Below are 18696 nucleotides of genomic sequence, written 5' to 3' on the forward strand. Positions count from 1 at the left end.
AATAATTCAAATTTGTTGTAGTACAAGTAACGATACTTGACCTGGTGTTATGACCTGGTGTTATGAAACTTTATTTTAACGAAATCTGGAGCTATGAAGAATTCCAGTAGTTACACCAAGCATTATGGTCCAAATAGTTCAAATTTGTTGAAGTACAACGAACGATACTTTGTTACATTCTCGCGTAGAATGTGTCCGTCTTTACTAAGTAGCTTACCAAGAATGAAGAAAGAACGTTCAACAGCAGCAGTTGTTGGCTGGCTACACTGAAGTTGTGCGTACACTGCTAGTACACACCTAGTTTCTTCATTCTGACTATGCTGTCTACATACCAATTTTTATCATGCGCATTTTGATATAAGAAGCAATGACCACGCTATCTCTCTTCAGTTAGGATATTGCGGTACGTTGAGCATAACACCATTTGAACATGTTTGTTCTTTTGACCGTTTATGATTCACAATGAGCACACAATGGGCCGTCTACAACGACTCCAGAATCCCCTTTCAAGTTTTTTGAAGGTTCATTTGTAGGCTCGTCCTTGCCATGCGATCCGCGCGAGCGGTGTCTAAATAAGCCTGGAAGTGGTCGTGTTTCGTGATACAAGTTGGCATAGCCTATAGAGAATCATGATAAAGAATGTCGACCTGGTGTACATGACCATTGCAGTCGAAAATTACCATGAATATCATCAACAGGAACATGTGTAGCACAAGTGAGAACGTCATTCATAAGAATCATTCCGAGCGATTGTTCAATAGGGCTCTTCAAAAATGACTTTTTTTCTCAAATCGTACTGGCTACTTGATAAAATTGTTAGGTTACCTAATTTAAGCCTACACACAAAATTTGGTTCAATTCCAGCCAGTAACCGCTTTGCTACAGGAGAATAAAGTTTCTATTTATTATATAAAAATAAATAATAAAAAATTTCGAAATTTTCTGTTCACCCCATGAAAGCGTTACGCTGTCTACAGAAACGATGCTCACCAAATTCGGTTCAATTCCAACCAGTGGAAGCTGAGTTATTGCCGTCGAAAAATTTGGATAAATTAATATTTACGGTGACCGATTCTTTGTTTATTTATTATAGTTGTGCTTACCGCAAATACTGTTTTATTCAAATCCAAAATTTTCGACGGCAATAACTCCGCTTCCACTGGTTGGAATTGAACTAAATTTGGTGAGCATTGTTTCTATAGACAGCCTAACACTTTCATGGGGTGAACAAAAAATTCTCAAATTCTTTATGATATATTTTATTATATATTATAAATAGAAACTTACTTCCCCTGTAGCAAAGCGGTTACTGGCTGGAATTGAACCAAATTTTGTGTGTAGGCTTAAATTAGGTAACCTAACAATTTTATCAAGTAGCCAGTACGATTTGAGAAAAAAGTCATTTTTGAAGAGCCCTATTGTTCAATTGTTTATATAATGTGGGTAGAAACTATTATTCTCATTCACCGTAAGTGCGCCAGTCAGGACACGCAATGATACGAACCATGCGAAACCTCCATGAAGAGTGATAGGAACTAAGATGGTCAATACGCTCGCGGATAGCATACATAACCCGGCAACACGCACTCTTCCAAGTTTCCGGCCAATCCACGCGGCAAAAACCTATAATTGAAGATTACATAAGCTATATCCCGAAATATATAGATACGTATTCTTTGAAATTATCAATATTTGAAAGGCCGACTATTTAGATATGGCGCGACGGCATCTGTATAACGTCTTAGATACCACAAACCCCTAACTTTACTACGAATGCGACGATACGGAAATATTAGCTAGATCTCCAGAACACAGAACCCCGATCATATGGACCAGCGGCTCTCAACCTTTTTTGACCTGCGCCCCCCTTGGCGATGGTCTAAAAAATTGCACCCCCCCCCCTGACCCTCCGCTCATGCACGTATTGTCATGTCAAAAAGAGCACATCATCTAATACAGAGGTAGGCAACGTTTTTGCTAATCACGGCCGCATTTCGATTACTTATGTAGCCTAAGGCCGCATTCCAGGGCAAAGTCGTAATGAACTAACTGGACGCAGAATATCTATGTTAAACTGTCCATATCAATTCCCGGTGAACTTTCCGTGGTGAAGTTTTCACAACGGCCCATTGTACGCATCGACATCGCGAGTGGCAATGTCATGAATACTTGCTGGGATTGCATGTTGTCGCGCGGCGCGTGAGAAATTTTCAGATTCACGAATGAATTCCGTAATTATAATTAATAGTAGCAGTATCACATATCGACTATCAAATATTGATCCTTTCTCAGCCCATGTGATCAGATTCACAAGTACAGTTTGTGGAGGAAATGCTTTCGAAAATTTGGGGCAAGTTATAAATGATAATGCATCTTCGGGCGGGCCAATTTTTATTACTCACTTTGTTGCATGCTGTTAGTTCTTGACCCCACATCAGGATTGTCGATTGCTTCGGTAGCGGAAATAGTGGGAATATATTGCAATCGCCGAAATGTAGCATAAACAAATTTCTCTCGTGAGGAGCACACGATGCCGATTCCGGCTCGGATTGAGACGGGCGCTACTACATTAAAATCGAAAAATGACGTAAAGAAGAAAATTTCGAAATTAGGGAATGAATTCGTAATTTCAATTGCATGTCGACGGCCGCCAGTACATACTAATTGAATTAGGCGTCGCCGGCCGTACAAATTCCCTTCTACGGCCACTGGTTGCCCTTCCCTGACCTAATAGTGTACATATGGTATGTCTTATGCCAACTTTGAATCTGCATTCCAGTGGTTGAGTCTTTAACATTTCTGACAAATTTCCCCAAACTTGTTTAAAAAGAGCAAAAACATTGATCAGGACATCAATTTATTTCAAAGTAAGTTGTCCTGAGACTAATCCTAATGCTGGTAGTGACTACAGAGCACGGCGTCGTTCTGTACTGCCATGCTAAATTTGATCAGTTTTGGAATTGAATTAAATTTTGCTGATTTAGGGTAGCCTAATTGAGGATGAAGCCGGGCATCTAAGTCTGTCTTAAGCAGTGCAGTTTACCAGCTATTAACAACAGCTACCCAGCGCACCGAGCTTTGGGATACTGCCAAAGTTATGAAGTATTCAATGACTTACACGTGGGAATTGCTCTGAATCTTCAATTATTATATCAAAAATTTGCTCAAATGAAGTTGAAATCAGCCTATGCTCCATTGATCGCGACTGCTGGAGTTTGAATTTGGCGAGATTTCTTGAATACGAAATAAGTTTCATTTTCAACAATTTTTTATCAGAATTGTTGTGAAACACATGTTTAATCAAAATTCATACAGACTTTGTCAATTTCTCGCACCCCCCAGGTTGAGAACCACTGATATAAACTGTGCCTACCGATACCTGCCACTTCATTTACTTCATTTATCATTAGGGCGATTTTTTGACATGTCAAAATAAGTTAAAAACTTGTCAAAAATTGAAGCGTTAGGTCAAAAAATTTTCAAAATTGTTTACGAAGTCAATTTATTTTACCCCTACCTTTCGTTTGTATCGTAGATTTAGCACTGTCGGTGAACTTCTTATTTGATATTTTACCGCTTGTAGCGTACTTTTTAGGCCTACCGTTGTAGACGGCCCCAATGCCTGCTCATTGTGAATCATAAACGGTCAAATGAAACAAATAGGTTTACATGGTATTATTGCCAACGTACCGCAATATCCTAACCGGAGCAAGACTGCTTGGGCATTGCATGGTTCTTATATGAAGAAGCGCATGATGAAAAATTGTGATGTAGACACCATTGTCAGAAGCACTGTGTGTCACCAGCAGTGTACGTACAACTTCAGTGTTGTCAGCCAACAGCTGCTGCTGGTATACGTTCTTTGCCAATCATTGGCAAGCTACTTAGTGAGGACAGACTCTTTCTACCCTAGAATATAGAAAAGTATCTTTCCTTGTAGTAGAAAATCTTTTAATCATTTTTTCCATAATATACGTGATGTAACTACTGGAATTCTTCACATGACCAGATTTCGCTAAAATAAAATTTTTTCATGTAAAAATCTGTCAGTTTTTAAGTCAAAAACGTTTTTTCATACCAAGCCACATCGTAAGGATAGACATTTCCAACCAGAAATGAAGATAAGTGGTACAATTTTAACATTATGTGCGAAGAAGCCTATAATGTGCATAGTGATGTCAAAATTTGGTCAAAATCTTCCGTTTTTCAGATGAAAAATCGCCTTACTTATAATTTTTATTTTATCTACTATTATTTTTCATTCAGTGTGCCAGTTTCTCATGTAAGACGGATGTCTGACCAATAACAGACTACTCCAAATAGTTTCGATACCTTCATGTGTTTGCACGTTATCACAATCTCGTGGTGTTTTGAATTGATAAAAATACTAACTATATGAATTAATAAACGTCGATAATGTCACATCGATGTGGCTGTAGCATGAAGGTATATTTGAAATGGTGGGGTGGTATAAATTATTTGTGCCGAATTCACCTGAATTCGTCCAATAGCCTAACGAGACGTCAATAATATATTTGGACGTGTTAATCGTAGATGATTTACCGATGCTAAAGTCCGAAGTCGATATAACTCAGTCAATATGACGATCGTATCTGTTACATAAAAATAACATAGGAGCCATACCAGCGAGACAGCGCATCCGTAAAAGAAACTTCCTAGTACCAACCCTTGACTGTTCGCGTCCCAGTTGTACACTGTTGTGGCGTATGGCTTTTCTGAAAGCAGAAAATACACCATATAAGCCCCGTGATTGCATAATCGGTAACCGTTGTACCAATGTAATGATCCGATGAACTCAAACTAGAAATACGGATACGTAACATCGACGCAGGGATTATATCGGGATTTGGACATTATGACCGCATTACGATCGAATTTTGATTTATTACAGACGGAATACATGTTTTGTCAACACAAAATTTACCTGTACGACACGATATGACCTATAAAGGCATCGTTACTCGGCACCTCCAGTGAGGTAATTTAGTGCATTAATTAAAAAAATATAACAGTGGACAGTTTTTAATTGTAGGTCATAGAACAAAAAAATAAACAGAAATATATACCAAAGACAGCAGTCATGGTAACATACGTCATACTAGTTAACGCAATATGAAATCAATAAATAGAGGCATATCAATCAACAGGCACAGACTCTCGGTTCTTATTATAATTAGTATAAAGGTAATCCAGGCATTGAGTTTTAAATTTATGCTGAGCCATGGATGTTTCGAAGCTGGATTAAGATTGTACTTGATCATGGAATTGCTAATATTTATCAATTGTATTGCAAGCACTGCGTGAAATCTCAAATATCAGTCAGTCATCACCGGAAGTGGTCAAATTTGTCCAAAAAGCTACTGAAGAAGAAGTAGAAGTAGTGACGTCAAAATACACTCAAACACGAGTAGGAGTAGATTTTGTTCGATTTAAATATACTCCAGAATGTAAGTAGTGTTAAAAATCTGCCATAAATGCACTCATGGACTGTCAACAGTTGGAAACCGAGCAATGCGGAAGGTATACACAGAGAGCCGAGTTCATACTGCAAACATCTCACGAGATATATATTTTCCACAGCATAAGAACCTGACTAGATAATTGGATGCAACTGATAGTTCTTTGTTATGGAACATGGTTCTTAACTATTTTTTACTCATCGCCTTGTTTACGAAAATGTCATGGAATGGCACCCTCCCCAGTATTTCAAGAACTGCAGTTAGGGCGGAGACCGTTAAACAGATAAGTTGTCTCGGATACTGCAGTAAGGCTTTTTGCGATAGGTAGATTAACTGAAAACATGGTAGAACGTAAAAGGCCATTTATATAAAAAATCTACTTCCGGAAAATGCATTGCGCTGCACTTAGTTTTCATCTTTAAGTCGCATATGCCCAGACAAGAGCACCCAGATAAATTATATGACTGAAAGTAATGACATGCTCCACAAAAAGAAACAGAAATGCAATTTTCTTGAGTCTTGACATACCGCCAGATATAATATTCAAAAAAGCGGAAATATATATAATATCTTTTGTCCAGCAAGCTTCAACAGCGGTTCGCTAATACATTATCGAACACTCAAAATTCGAGGTCCACTTTGTCGAGATTAGGACATACCATGTGCTACGAGATTACGATTCATTAGTGTCGAATGTTTTGCTGGTCATATTTACCGTAATGAAACATATGGGCGATAATGCGATGCGAACGTAACCGCACGACTTGCTACTGAAATTATATAGACCGATACTTTCGTGAAAACATTTAATTGTCACTCCATATCAATTCTGGACTTCATGCTTAACTTTGAACCGCGAAAAACAGCCCCTACGGACTTGAGTTGCGTATTCGTTGTACCACGGTTTTCTAATAATTTAATTGTGGTATTATATTTCGTGTGCGAATGCAAATAGAACATAATTGTTGTCGTTACCGGTTGTTTTCCAATTCGTATCGTTCACCATCGCGACAATCGACGAACTCAGATTTATCCGAAGTGACTGTAAATTGAGACTTCCCAACAGAGCTATAATTGCCAATGTCCATCTGGACGGGAAGTTTTCGCACATTCAAAGTGACAGCTTAAATATAAATTAGTGCTGTTAAATAATATATTAATCATGATCTGTCTAGCTACACTATCATGACTTTACCGACAAGCTATCGCATCTCACGGACCGAAATAAATGAATAAAAAGGTATATAATTACGAACATACATTACACGAATCGTGTAACTCTCTAGAGTTCTGCATAAGAGTTCTCACTGCTGTGCAGAGGTGGTCAAAGTAGTCAAGAAAGCTGCTCAAGTAGAAGTAGAAGTAGCGACCAACAAATCTACTCAAGTACAAGTACTTCTTACAAAGTAGAAGTAGAATTGTCTGACTTTAAATCTACTCAAGTAAGTAAGTAGTTGTGAAAACGATCGTAATTCGTTGGTATGGACTTTTAAAAGCTGCAAATAGAGCTATGCGAAAGGTGTAGTGAACTTGATTCATATTGATGCATCCCAGGAGGTGTCAATTTTTGACAGAATGACCCGTCGTCCACAACATGGGATATAAATGATAGTATTGATATGGAAATGCGATACTAATCCTTTGTTTACTCGAACACCCGATTTAGAGAATATCATGGCAGGGTGCCCTCCCCCATATTATGAGGATCCCCAGTACGGTCGAAGAGCAATACGGAGAAATACACTTTGCGCGATTAGTATACGTTAATTAAAAATATGGCAGTTCGTGAAAATGCCATATAGTGTGTACTTTATTTTCGGAAAATATAATGCATTACTACACTTGCTTTTATACTTCAATCATGTTCTCTAGACTAAAAAACTGAAACTATAATTAGAACTCAACATATAATACTTGTAATTGAAAGAAAACTACAAATACTAATTCTAAAATGCGGGAAATATATTTCATTTGTTTTGTCGAGAAAGTTTCAACGGTGGTCTGTTAAAACAGGCCTAACGTTAAAAAAAGTCAATGTCCACTTTTTCATATTAGGACACGTCATGGGCTACTAGGTATGATACGTAATTGCTAGATTGCGAAACGGTAGTTTCAAACGTTATGGATGTCATAGGCCTACTTGATGTGATGAAGTATTTGATATAGGCGACAATGCTGTGTGAACGGAACCACTTTCGTTATTTTTCACTCCATATCTACCGTGCGCGAAGCACAACGATAATTCTGTGTATTACAGGACTTTTATGCATATTAAATGCTGGTACTACGTGAAAACCGCCCCAAAATCCCTTCGACTATCTTTCTTATTGGGGGATTTAACTACTTCTACTTGACAAACTGAAAATAGCAAAAAATAAGTAATTCACAAATTATTACGAAGTAGAAGTAGCGAAAAAACTATCCACTCGAGTGAGTACCAAAAGTACAGGAAAACTACTTGAGTATACTTCGAAAATGTAGAAGTGCTTCGTTACTGGCCACCTCAGCTGATGTGGTATAATAAACAGCCATTGCTCAATTCCTGGTCGGTAATTAAATGAACAGTGAACCACTGCAAGCCTAAATTCTGCGATTTGGCAGGCCGACAGAAATCTTAATACGCACAGTTTAAGATATCGCTCGCCGAAACAAATGTGACCAAATGTGTAGTTCCGTTTGCAACACAATATAATCAGCACCCTGGTTTCTGCTATTCGAAATCACGAAACTTGATTTGCCAGAAAAAGCATTGAAGTCTGTAAGACCTTGGATGTCGATGCAATATATTCGACGACGCATCGTGATACTACAGCGTCAATGAAAGGCTATGTAGTTCAATATATATAGTATCCAGCGGCGCAGGACAGTGAAGTCATTTCATCTGATGATCGTATTTGCAAATTTTTGAGACAATGATTCACTGCTTCTTTGACTTCACCACATAAATTAGAGTCCGATTTTGAATGGAATTTCCATTATACTCAATCTGTCTTCTCATAAGCTTATCTATATAACCCTGGCTACTTCTGTCAATTTTACATGTACCTTTTTGCCAGTCTGACTTGCATATACTCTGTTTTAATAACTATTGTCTACCTTCATCTCAAGCTAAGGGTGCGAAACCGTCGAAATACACCAACTATCTTACTTATGCGTTTGATACACCATTACGCGGAAACTTATAAAAAAAAAAGATTTATTCTCAAATGCAATAGTTTCCGGACATTGATCTGTAAGTTCGATCAGGAAATTATAATATACTTAAGGTGTTCAATAACAAAGTTGAGATTGATGACGGAAATGACGGGAAATGTCGAGTGCGGTTGCATAAGCAAGAGGTGAGATTGTCGCGATGATGGTATTGGGCATACGCTACCTCCTGTAGGTACGGGGCGATTACTAGTCGAGCGTCAAACCTTTCACAATGCTGTTCTGTAATTCTTCCACCTTATTGCGGATACGATTGAAAACGAAAACGAGAAAGGACGACAGCTTTATATTGTAATACCAAGTCGCGATGAGCACCAAATGCATTTCGGCGACTTCAAGCGTATCATGAATCCAGCCGGCGTCCTATTTTCATGAGGGTAATGTTGGTAAACATCGTTATGGTCTCGTGAAATCTTTCCAGCTAATCAGCATCTCAATTGTTTTATCTATTGGCAATGCCCTTATCCAAACTCTAGCACAAGCACAACATGAAAAGGCGTCAAAACAGCATCTCTCTTCATTCAGATATGCCTAGAGCACGATGTTTTGACGTGGTGAACTTTCGTTGTTTGTCACCCTGAATACAATTAGTCGAGAAAATGGTTGCAATTTTTAAATTTTATTAATTCTGCTTCCGCTGGTTGGAAAAGAACCATATATTGTTTTAGGTCGGTTTTAGATAACTGGGCAATTCATTTTCATGCCAGAGAAAATTTAAAATGGGTATTTTTGAACAGCCTCTGCTCACCGACCCACATCTTCTTGTCGAATCTGATATATTTTCATGAATGTACAGGTACACTGTACAGTGTACAGGCATGGTGCAAAAGGCCTCAGTTTCCGAGAAACACCCCTCCTCTACATACATACACAGAGGATATCACAGATGTATTCTTCCATCTACAGGAGAGGCGTCAGTACCTCCAACTATTTTTAATTGTTACTCTCCTTCAGTGTGTTTGTTAGGTGAAGATTGTTTTGAAGTTACTGGAATTATGGCGTTAATAGTGGTGTCTCCTCGGCTTCTCCGTTTTCCTTTTGTGCCCACGGTTCCACTACGGCTGGGCCAAACGCCGCAAAGCAAACGGAAGCAACTATGTATAATGCAGCTCCGGTTAGGAATAACTCTTCCCAAGCCTTCGCCGGTTCGACGCTCTGAAAAATGATCATACCGATAAGTGACCCGACCCAAATCTGAGTTTATCGGCATCTCGAGACCCGAGGCTCACGCATCGAATTGTATTTTTAATGTTAGTATGCTACGGTCTACGTGCATGTATGAAATAGAAAAAGTGAATGCAGCCAGTTGTACGCAACGTAATTCTAAGAAACATGTGTGACGCTCGCGATTTCAGATTGAGGAGCAATCGGGTTTAATCGGTGCCGACCATTTCGATGACAGGACATATCAATATCGAAGGTTTTGGCCAACCAGGGACGGTCCTTTGGGCCAAGGTCTCATCGCCTCAGATTAGTTCGACACCACACTTTGCCAAGCCCCATTTCAAAACTTCATGTCTCTAAATGCCCCAGCGCGGAAATGGTGGGCCCCGAAATAACTGTATCTATAATCATAGGCGCCGACTTTCATTTTTTTACTAGGTGGCGAAGTCTTGTGACGTCATAATTGTTCCATATCGATGACGTCATCGTAGCACTAAAACGCACTTCACTACATGCTGTGTGTACGTACAGCGTTAAACCATTTGTGGCGTTTTAATACCGGCCCTGCACTCATTAATATCAAACCATGAAGTCGAGTTATTAAATGGAATCTTAAAACGGTACGATTATTCGTCCGACGATGCATCGAATAAAAATCAGAATTTACGTCTCTGAGAATTTGGAGTTGCATCAATGTTATTAACGCGCAATGCGCCGTGTGAATAAAGAAATACACTACGCACTGGCAAGTAGCACACGACAAGTCGCGAATACGAGATTTCGAATATGAGGTTTCAAGCAGACAATAATGCTGATTACGAACGCGAAATCGCGCAGCCGATCAGCAATTGTCTCCTGCGGTTTCTGGCTTCGCGTTTAGCAGCCCGCATCGCGACAATTGTTTGCAGATTAAAACAGGATTTGGCGGCATTGGTGCATTTCCCCATTTGCGTTCGCGAATTATTTTCGGAGAACATCGGTGTATATGTCGCAAATAGATCTAGGAACAATATATAACGTCATATTCCTATTTAATGTAACGACTCTAGGCTAGAACAGAGATGGCCATCGCCAACGCCATGGCCGCATTTCGAATACTTGAGCACTGAGCAGCCTACGGCCGCATTCCTGAGCATAGTGGACGCCAAATATCCATATTAAACTGTTCTTGCCCATTACAGTTGAGTTCCGGACTTTTCATAACGGCTTATTATACGTACCAAATTCGACGGACACCAGTACAGTACATACTAAATGAATTACGTGTTGACGGCCGGGCGAATTTCTGCCAAATGATCAATAGTCTATAATTCGATATTGTTGTTCCCGAAACGAGTACGTCCAGCAATCAAGTTAATCGGAATATAGAAGGTTCCCTGTTCAAACGAATCTAATAAATTCAGAGTTTGTGCCACCCAGAAACTCGTGATGATCAATATCTAACAATGGCATGGCATACTGCACGTTACTAGCGAAAATAACACATTGAAAAGGACATTGTGGGATAGTTTCAGAGTACGAATGTATCAAGCAGACAACAAGAAATATTGATGACGGCAAACGAGAAAGCGTGTATTCTAATCAGTGTCGCCACGAATGGGTTTTGAGTCTGACACCGAATTGAGTAGCTTTCGTCGCGCCCATTGTTATCTCATTATATCGGTGTTTACTGTTTAAGCCAGTGGTTCTTAACCTTGCCTCCAGCGCCCCCCGAGGGGCGCTGGCGATTTTGAAGGGGGGCGGAAACGCCCAGGGGGCGATATGGGGGGCGCTGGGCTCAGGGGGGCGGTATGGGGGGCGCTGGAGAAAAATGGCTTCGCAGTAGATGATGTGGTGGTAGGACATATCCCTAATGAGTATTCAGAGAAAATTAACACCGCAAACTTCGTTATATATAGCCTACAGAAGACGTATAGGTTTAATTGTCCATGGGCGCATAAATGACTGGCACCGAATGTTCCTGTCTTGGCAATCTGAACCCCAGAAGACGAATTCCGTCTACCAGGGAATAATTATATGCAAGTGAAGAAATACCACTCTGAAATCGTGTGCGTCTTTTAGTTTAGTACGATTGGGCGACAGGGATATCTAAAACTAGATATCCTGTTGGGCGATATCCCTGTTGGGCGATTCTATATTTTTTGATATAGCAGACAGGAGGTCACGAAATAACATCATGCAACGAAGTCATACCAACGGGTTCGCCCGCCCGAATATGTTTAATTATCAGTTACGGGTACTACAGTTTCCAAGACACCTCACAATGTTCGCTCTAAGTTTTGATGAGTCTGCGCGCACTCAACAACTCACTGCGCTGACCCTTGGACAACAGGGCGTAACGACTAAAAAAAGTCATAACTTCGGATTTGTTGTGCGCAACGTAGATTTTCTGTGCGCAGAGACCGTGTAAGCACTGCGCACGCGCGCAGCTTAGAGGGAACATTGCACCTCACTCAGCTCTACCGGTAAATCTGGTAATGTGAGCAGAGAGGACAAGAAATTGATAGCAATATATATGCAATTCCCGATCTTACTGACCGATTTTAGTATGAATTATCGAGTTTTAGCGCTTCGCACTGGCTCGCTAAACAGTACAGCTGATTCCTGGCAAAATAGAACGAAGTGATGGGGGGCGGTCGTTTCATCACCGTATGGAATCCCAAGACCCAAGTTTTCTCGGTGGGCCTGACGAAGTGCCGTTTCGTTCCTGCCAACGGGTATATGCCCGGAGATGTATAATTATTATTGAGAGGTCCTACCTTTTTCTATCACACATCACTCAGCTTTACCGGTAAATCTGTTTACGCGAGCAGAGAGAGGGTAAAAATTGATCTCAATATACATGCAATTCCCGATCATATTGACCAATTCAATCATAAATTAGTGAAATTTTTCGCGCTTCGCGCGTCTAGGCGAGAATAGCTGACTCAGTAAATGGACACACAATGTATAGATGACTAGTTTCATCAAATAGCGGATAGCCGAAGGGGGGTCTGGAATTTGGTTTATAACCCGATGGGGGGCCCAAGACCAACGGTTTTTTTGGGGGGGGGGCTGACGAAGTGCTGTTACGGCCCTGGTAACGAATTAATTGTACCTACGGACACGCCCAAATATGCTTAAATATTAATTACGTGCACTTTGTTTTCCCATACAACAGCTCACTCAGCGCTACTGATAAATCTGATTACGTGGGCTGAGTGGATAAAAAGTTTATAGCGACTTATATATGTAATTACCACCTATTCATTCATGCATTATAGAAAATTTTGGTACCTAGAGCGACCAGGCCACACAGACTTTGCTGACCATCGAAATCAAACTACGGGATTCTTGGGGGCAAAGCCTTCAGAAGTTTGGTTTATCACGCTAGGGGTGCACAAGGCAATCGTTTTTAGGGGGGTTGACGAAGTGCTGTTACGGCCCTCCCTCTTACTCATTGTCTTTATTACATTCCTTACAATATGAAGTTGGGGGGCGCTGGAGCACGATAATTTTTGAAAGGGGGCGCTGGAGGAAAAAAGGTTAAGAAGGTTTAAGCTGTATTGCTGCATCTCCCGAGTAATGTTACCGGCAAAGCCTTGTTAGAGGAACGAATATACGCACAAATGAAATCCAATTTGCAGGCACACACCAACACACACTCCCATTTCGCGCAGCGATTACCAAGACTATCACGATGCTAGCTAGCTCAAGAATGGTTTTGTAAGCGAATATCGGCGCGCATAATTTAGATTTTAGAAAAGCAGAACGTCTTTTGGCGCGTGGTCGGGAGAGGAGATCAATGATGATGGTGCTTCTCAGCACACGCTAGGCGCGTAGCCAGTCGGAAGATGAGCGGGATATGGATTTGTTTTCTAATTTATCAATATCGCATCAATTCAATTCGGGTCAAGTACATATGTGAATGACGATCATGTAATCTCTTCTTGTTGACGATTTTAGGCGTATCCCACATTATAACCACCCGACCATGCCGTTGTGCTTTCACTCTCTCTAATTCGAGAAGTCAAGAAGTTCACACTGACTTCAGAATTTTATGGAAAAATGTACCGAAAAGTAACTATTCACAGAAGTGAAAACGCCAATGCGGCACCGTCATATGCAATTTACATGGGAAATATCTTGGTTATACAAATATATAATTCAAATATCCATGGTCACACTGCTGTTTCACTTACCATCCAAATAAGGTCCCCGGAGTTGAGGAGGCAAACCCGACTTGCGATTTAATTATAATAATTCAAATGCCTACGCCCGCGGTTACAGTTAAATATCTTGTATTCCTCACAGCACACACGCGAAGCTAACGGCAGATTACAACTACAGCAAAGGGAGCATAGACATATGCCAACTTATATCGTTCTTAGCGCCATTGTTTTATCGGCTGTTAACTGTATTCAACCGGACAATCATCGTATTTTTGCCAAAACAGTTGTTCACGAATAAAGGCGTTGCGGCTTGCTGGAATATGACCCCTATGATCTGTAAATTATCTATATATGCTTGATAATAAAGTATTCATGTGAAAAGCAAGGACACGAGGTTAAATTTGGAAATCAATTGAATAATCCGGCCCGCGGGCGATTTGAAGACTGGAGTCTGGCCCGCGACACAATTTGAGTTTGACACCCCTGGCCTACACAATCGCATCTGCAATACGCCAAATACGAAAGATATATCAATAGATCATCGCTAGCCTAACTATCGCGTCTCGGGCCTAGCATGGTTCGGCTCCTATCTCTCGATGGCTTGGAGACCATGCCGTTGATTGTATGCTGATTTGCGATTGTGATTAAAGAGTGACATCGCGAAACTGAAAGACATCGGATGTTCGCAAACATGTGCGACGCGTGCGTAATATATTTCCGGTAATACTTAAACATAACCATCAGAATATGTAAATCAACTTGAGTTATAAAAGAGGACAGGTTTGAAGCACCTGAAATCGGCGTTATTATGGCACATATTCCCCAGGGATATATAGAACTCCGGGATGGCTGACTCCGTCGATTGCGTCATCACGGTCATACACAAGTAGGGTCATTTTCGCGCACTCACTTCAGATAGGATTGTTGACAGCGCTTTGTCTGTGCGTAACTTGGAGACTTGGAATTACCTTTCTGGTTTGTGATTGCTGGTAGATGCGTATGATATCAATATTTTTAATTGTTTATAAAGCTAGAGGACACATGTGATGTTCAGGTAGTTAATAATTTTAGCACTATTGTCGGTATGTAGCTTTAGCTGCAGGGTACGGCGCTACCGGTATCTCGGTACCGTACGATATATCGCTGGTATTCGGAATATCTCTGCTTATCGAGTATGTTTTGCTACATTGATAACCGTTACTGTATATCAGAATGTAGCAGAATGTTGAGAATTACATTTCAGGATGATTCTAACATTGATTACGTTATGCATTAATGACTGATCTGATGCTATAGAACTGCATAATAAGCCTTGAAGTCCTAGGCTGTACAGTACAGTACAGTGGCTGCCGCCAGTTTAGAGTGACTTCGTCTGTTAGGATTTTATGTAATAGGTTAATCGATGATTAGAGTTTGTCCATGCTGCGCTCCTATTTGTAGTTAACATGATGCAAAACAAAGGAAAGGAAGGAGTATCGAACGAGCGTAACGATTCTATACCTACCCATGGTTTGCCATAATACAGTTATATAGTTGTATAGCTTGGAATGACCGAAAATTGCAGCCTCTTAGTACCGGTATGCAAGTTGCATTTCAGTCAGACACTCAGGATGGTTTTTAGACTTTTACGTAAAATACAAACCCTAGGAGCATGGTAGTGTTAGAATACAATACATGGTAGTTGGAAGTTTACATAATCGTATAACAGTGCAGGCACCATTTAAATTCAATCTGTTTTTACAGATACGGTGCCGATAGGCTACTAGTGACACATAAATATGTTTGTTCATGACTGGCAATCAAATGCCACTATACTGGAAAGAAACCTCCGTTGCAATGAAATGTAAAGAATGACGGACACAAAATATAGCATTTGCTGGCCACTGAAACTTTTGAAGATACAAAACAGGACTATTCATCACATCAATCGACTTGATGTCGGCCACTCCCTCATGATGGATAAGTTAACTGTATCGTCAGGATGTGGCAATTGGGAAAAGCTGTGGGAAAAACTCTGGAAACTACATCAAAGTTTAAAAGGTTTTGTCAAATCCTTGCAACACAGCCAGGACCTCTCCTCAGCATGCATGGGTAAATTTGTCTGATTCTGGTGAGCTATATCAGATGAAGGATTGAAATCCATCTAAATATATTGTTGTATGTGTGTTGAGCGAATCAACTGCTTATGGCTTGAGGTACTATGCTACAGTAAAGATCATCCTGTCACTTTATCAACTGTGCATTTTGTTTTCATTATACTCAATAGCTGGAATATTATGGCAGTTAAATCAGCGGTTGGCACTTCTCGACCTATTTGATCTTGCACACCTTGCAACTTAAATTGCATATATAGGACTAATGTAGGCAAATAAAAACCAAATATTGGAAACAACATTTAATGTATTTTGATATTATATGTGGTGCTAATGAAGTTTCTGCAAGGTTTCTGCCACCAACTTCAGTTTGACTGTTTGATTGCTTTTGAAAGAAATACCAGCAGCTTATCAGTTATCTGTCCAGCGGCATATGCACATCATGCACTCATGGTATGCATATGCGCAGATCGTATGTATGTATATCATGAGTCGGTGTATATGCCGCAAAAACATCAAGGACAAAAATAAACTACGTCCTTTCCTCCTTTCCTAGTCCCTCTATTCCTCTGCTAAGGATTGCTAAATCGTACGGTCCAAATTTAAATATTTTTTTGTAATAGCCTTATAGCTTTCCCATATAACTGTTGCTAAAAGAGGTGTAGGATATTTCGTTCCGTAAACTTGCAGCATTGTGACGTACATCAAGACTAAAGTAGACTATGAACTCTATATTACAACACCATGCAGAAAAATCCGATTCAATCTGAAATTTTATGTTCCATTCTTTAATGGACAAGTGTCCAGCTTCATGCATTTATAATTGGAAAACTATAACATATCTGTTGGTTGAGAACCACTGGGTTGAATCCCCACATCAAGCTATTCTTAATGATTGGGCTTATGGTTGATTTGTATCTCTAAATTATTAATTTTTGTTGCAGATTCCTGAAACGAAATGCGATGTTCCATCCTGTACAGCACATCATCAGTGGATATCCTGATATACTATACTCGCGTTACCATCTGGAAATTTGTGTCTTGTGTCTCAGCAGCGACACTTTTAATATCTATTCAGTCCATTGAATCAGCTATCATCATATCCGAAAATCTTCAAGAGAGATGATATTCTTTTTCGCCTGCACCATCGAGATGCTATACGACCGTAAGGTCACCTAGTCTGCACCCGTTTCTTTTTCTTCTCCATGCTATCCGGGAATGCTGAGTGCCTTGCAGGATAGCCGTGGATACCAGTTTTCGAGTCTTTTGTATGACCCGACTGGGAATCGAACCTACGACCTATCGATCGAGAAGCCGGACGCATCACCATTACACATAATTTCCAATACTTGTGAATTAGTATCGAACCCTTCAGAAGCTTGATTCGGGATGTACTGCACACCCAATGACGATAAAGCTCAGGAATGTCTATTGATGCAAAAAGTGGAGAAATATTTGGCGTGTTGTAGTATTCGAAAGAGCCCGTACAATTCAAAAAATCTCGGTCATCATATATTTACTCCTCCCAGATTGACTTATATTACTTCTCCCAAATACTTTTCAAAAATATCATCCGCACTGAAAAAGTTTGGAAAACAATGTATTGAACGTTTAGAAAATGCTGATTTTCTTCGTTATCCACCTTTCTATGTATTACCTCTGGATAAACTGTATTCATGATTTATTTACTGATTGAAATTAATGATATTCAACGTTGTAAGAGTTTGCTTATTTGTCTATATAGCATAAAGAATGAGGTATGGGAAGACCCATGTTTTCTAGAATGTCTTGCTTACTCACCAGGAAGGCAAAAGGTGAAGGAACCTGATTGTATAAACACCTACATCGCTAACTTGCGAAAAAAGTGAAGATTTCGAGGTAGATTGCAGCTTGATATATAGCCCTACTTATGTATAGGCCAAAAAGAAGTCAGCCATCCCGGAGTTCTATATATCCCTGATATTCCCTAAAAACTCGGACATTTCAACGTGCGCAAATAGTCGACGAGGCTGCGTAAGACGCTTTGACAAGCGCAGGTATTTAATTGCTGACGACAGATCAGGGAGTCGCTAATTAACAGCACTTCCGGACTCGTCGACAAGCTTGTCAAACGCGTATAATCGCGAACACGAGGAGATTGTATAATGTATAATCGTCATTGACACATGTACTTAACCCTAATGAATTGACGCTATATTCGTAAATTCGCAAAACATCGAAACCCCGCCCTTTTATTTTAAAACCCATTCCTTATTTTTCGGCTGGCTGCGCGCCTGCGTATAAGCTTGCTAAAAAGTCCGGAAGTGCTGTAAATTAGCGAGTCCCTGATCTCTAGTGAACAATTAAATACGAGCGCGTAGTACGTATCCTCGGCGACAGTTTTCGCAAATCAAAACGTTTGAGCCTGATGGCACTGATTTCAGGTGGTTCAGACGATTTTCTTTTAGGACTCAAGCACATCTTCTTACCGTTAAGTTCACGTATTAGCAGAAATCAACTACGCACGTTCTGTTCACAGTCTGTTTGCAGCGATTCGATGTTATTCAGTTTCGTGATGTCGCTCTTAATCAATATGACACAAAACAATCACTAATCAGC

At 40.1% G+C, this 18696-nt stretch overlaps 1 protein-coding gene and 1 long non-coding RNA gene across 2 annotated transcripts in view; one reads left to right on the forward strand and one right to left on the reverse strand.

The window, feature by feature from the left end:
- Window positions 1-8664: 8664 nt before the first annotated feature.
- LOC145436126 (vesicular glutamate transporter 2-like) overlaps window positions 8665-18696 on the reverse strand; it is a 36134-nt gene continuing 26102 nt past the window's right edge. Inside the window, exon 11 of the mRNA XM_080313413.1 lies at window positions 8665-9845. Within this exon, the coding sequence (XP_080169539.1) occupies window positions 9684-9845 (162 nt within the window). The 3' untranslated portion in view covers window positions 8665-9683. The remainder of the gene's footprint in view (window positions 9846-18696) is intronic.
- On the forward strand, window positions 15207-17818 carry LOC145436139 (uncharacterized). Its single transcript, XR_013914186.1, has 2 exons — window positions 15207-16096; window positions 17043-17818. It is a non-coding gene; the product is annotated as an uncharacterized LOC145436139 (long non-coding RNA).

The sequence above is a fragment of the Botryllus schlosseri genome, chromosome 3, assembly GCF_051294905.1.
Source record: "Botryllus schlosseri isolate E-star chromosome 3, Bs_hap1, whole genome shotgun sequence".
Classification (NCBI taxonomy): Eukaryota; Metazoa; Chordata; class Ascidiacea; order Stolidobranchia; family Styelidae; genus Botryllus; species Botryllus schlosseri.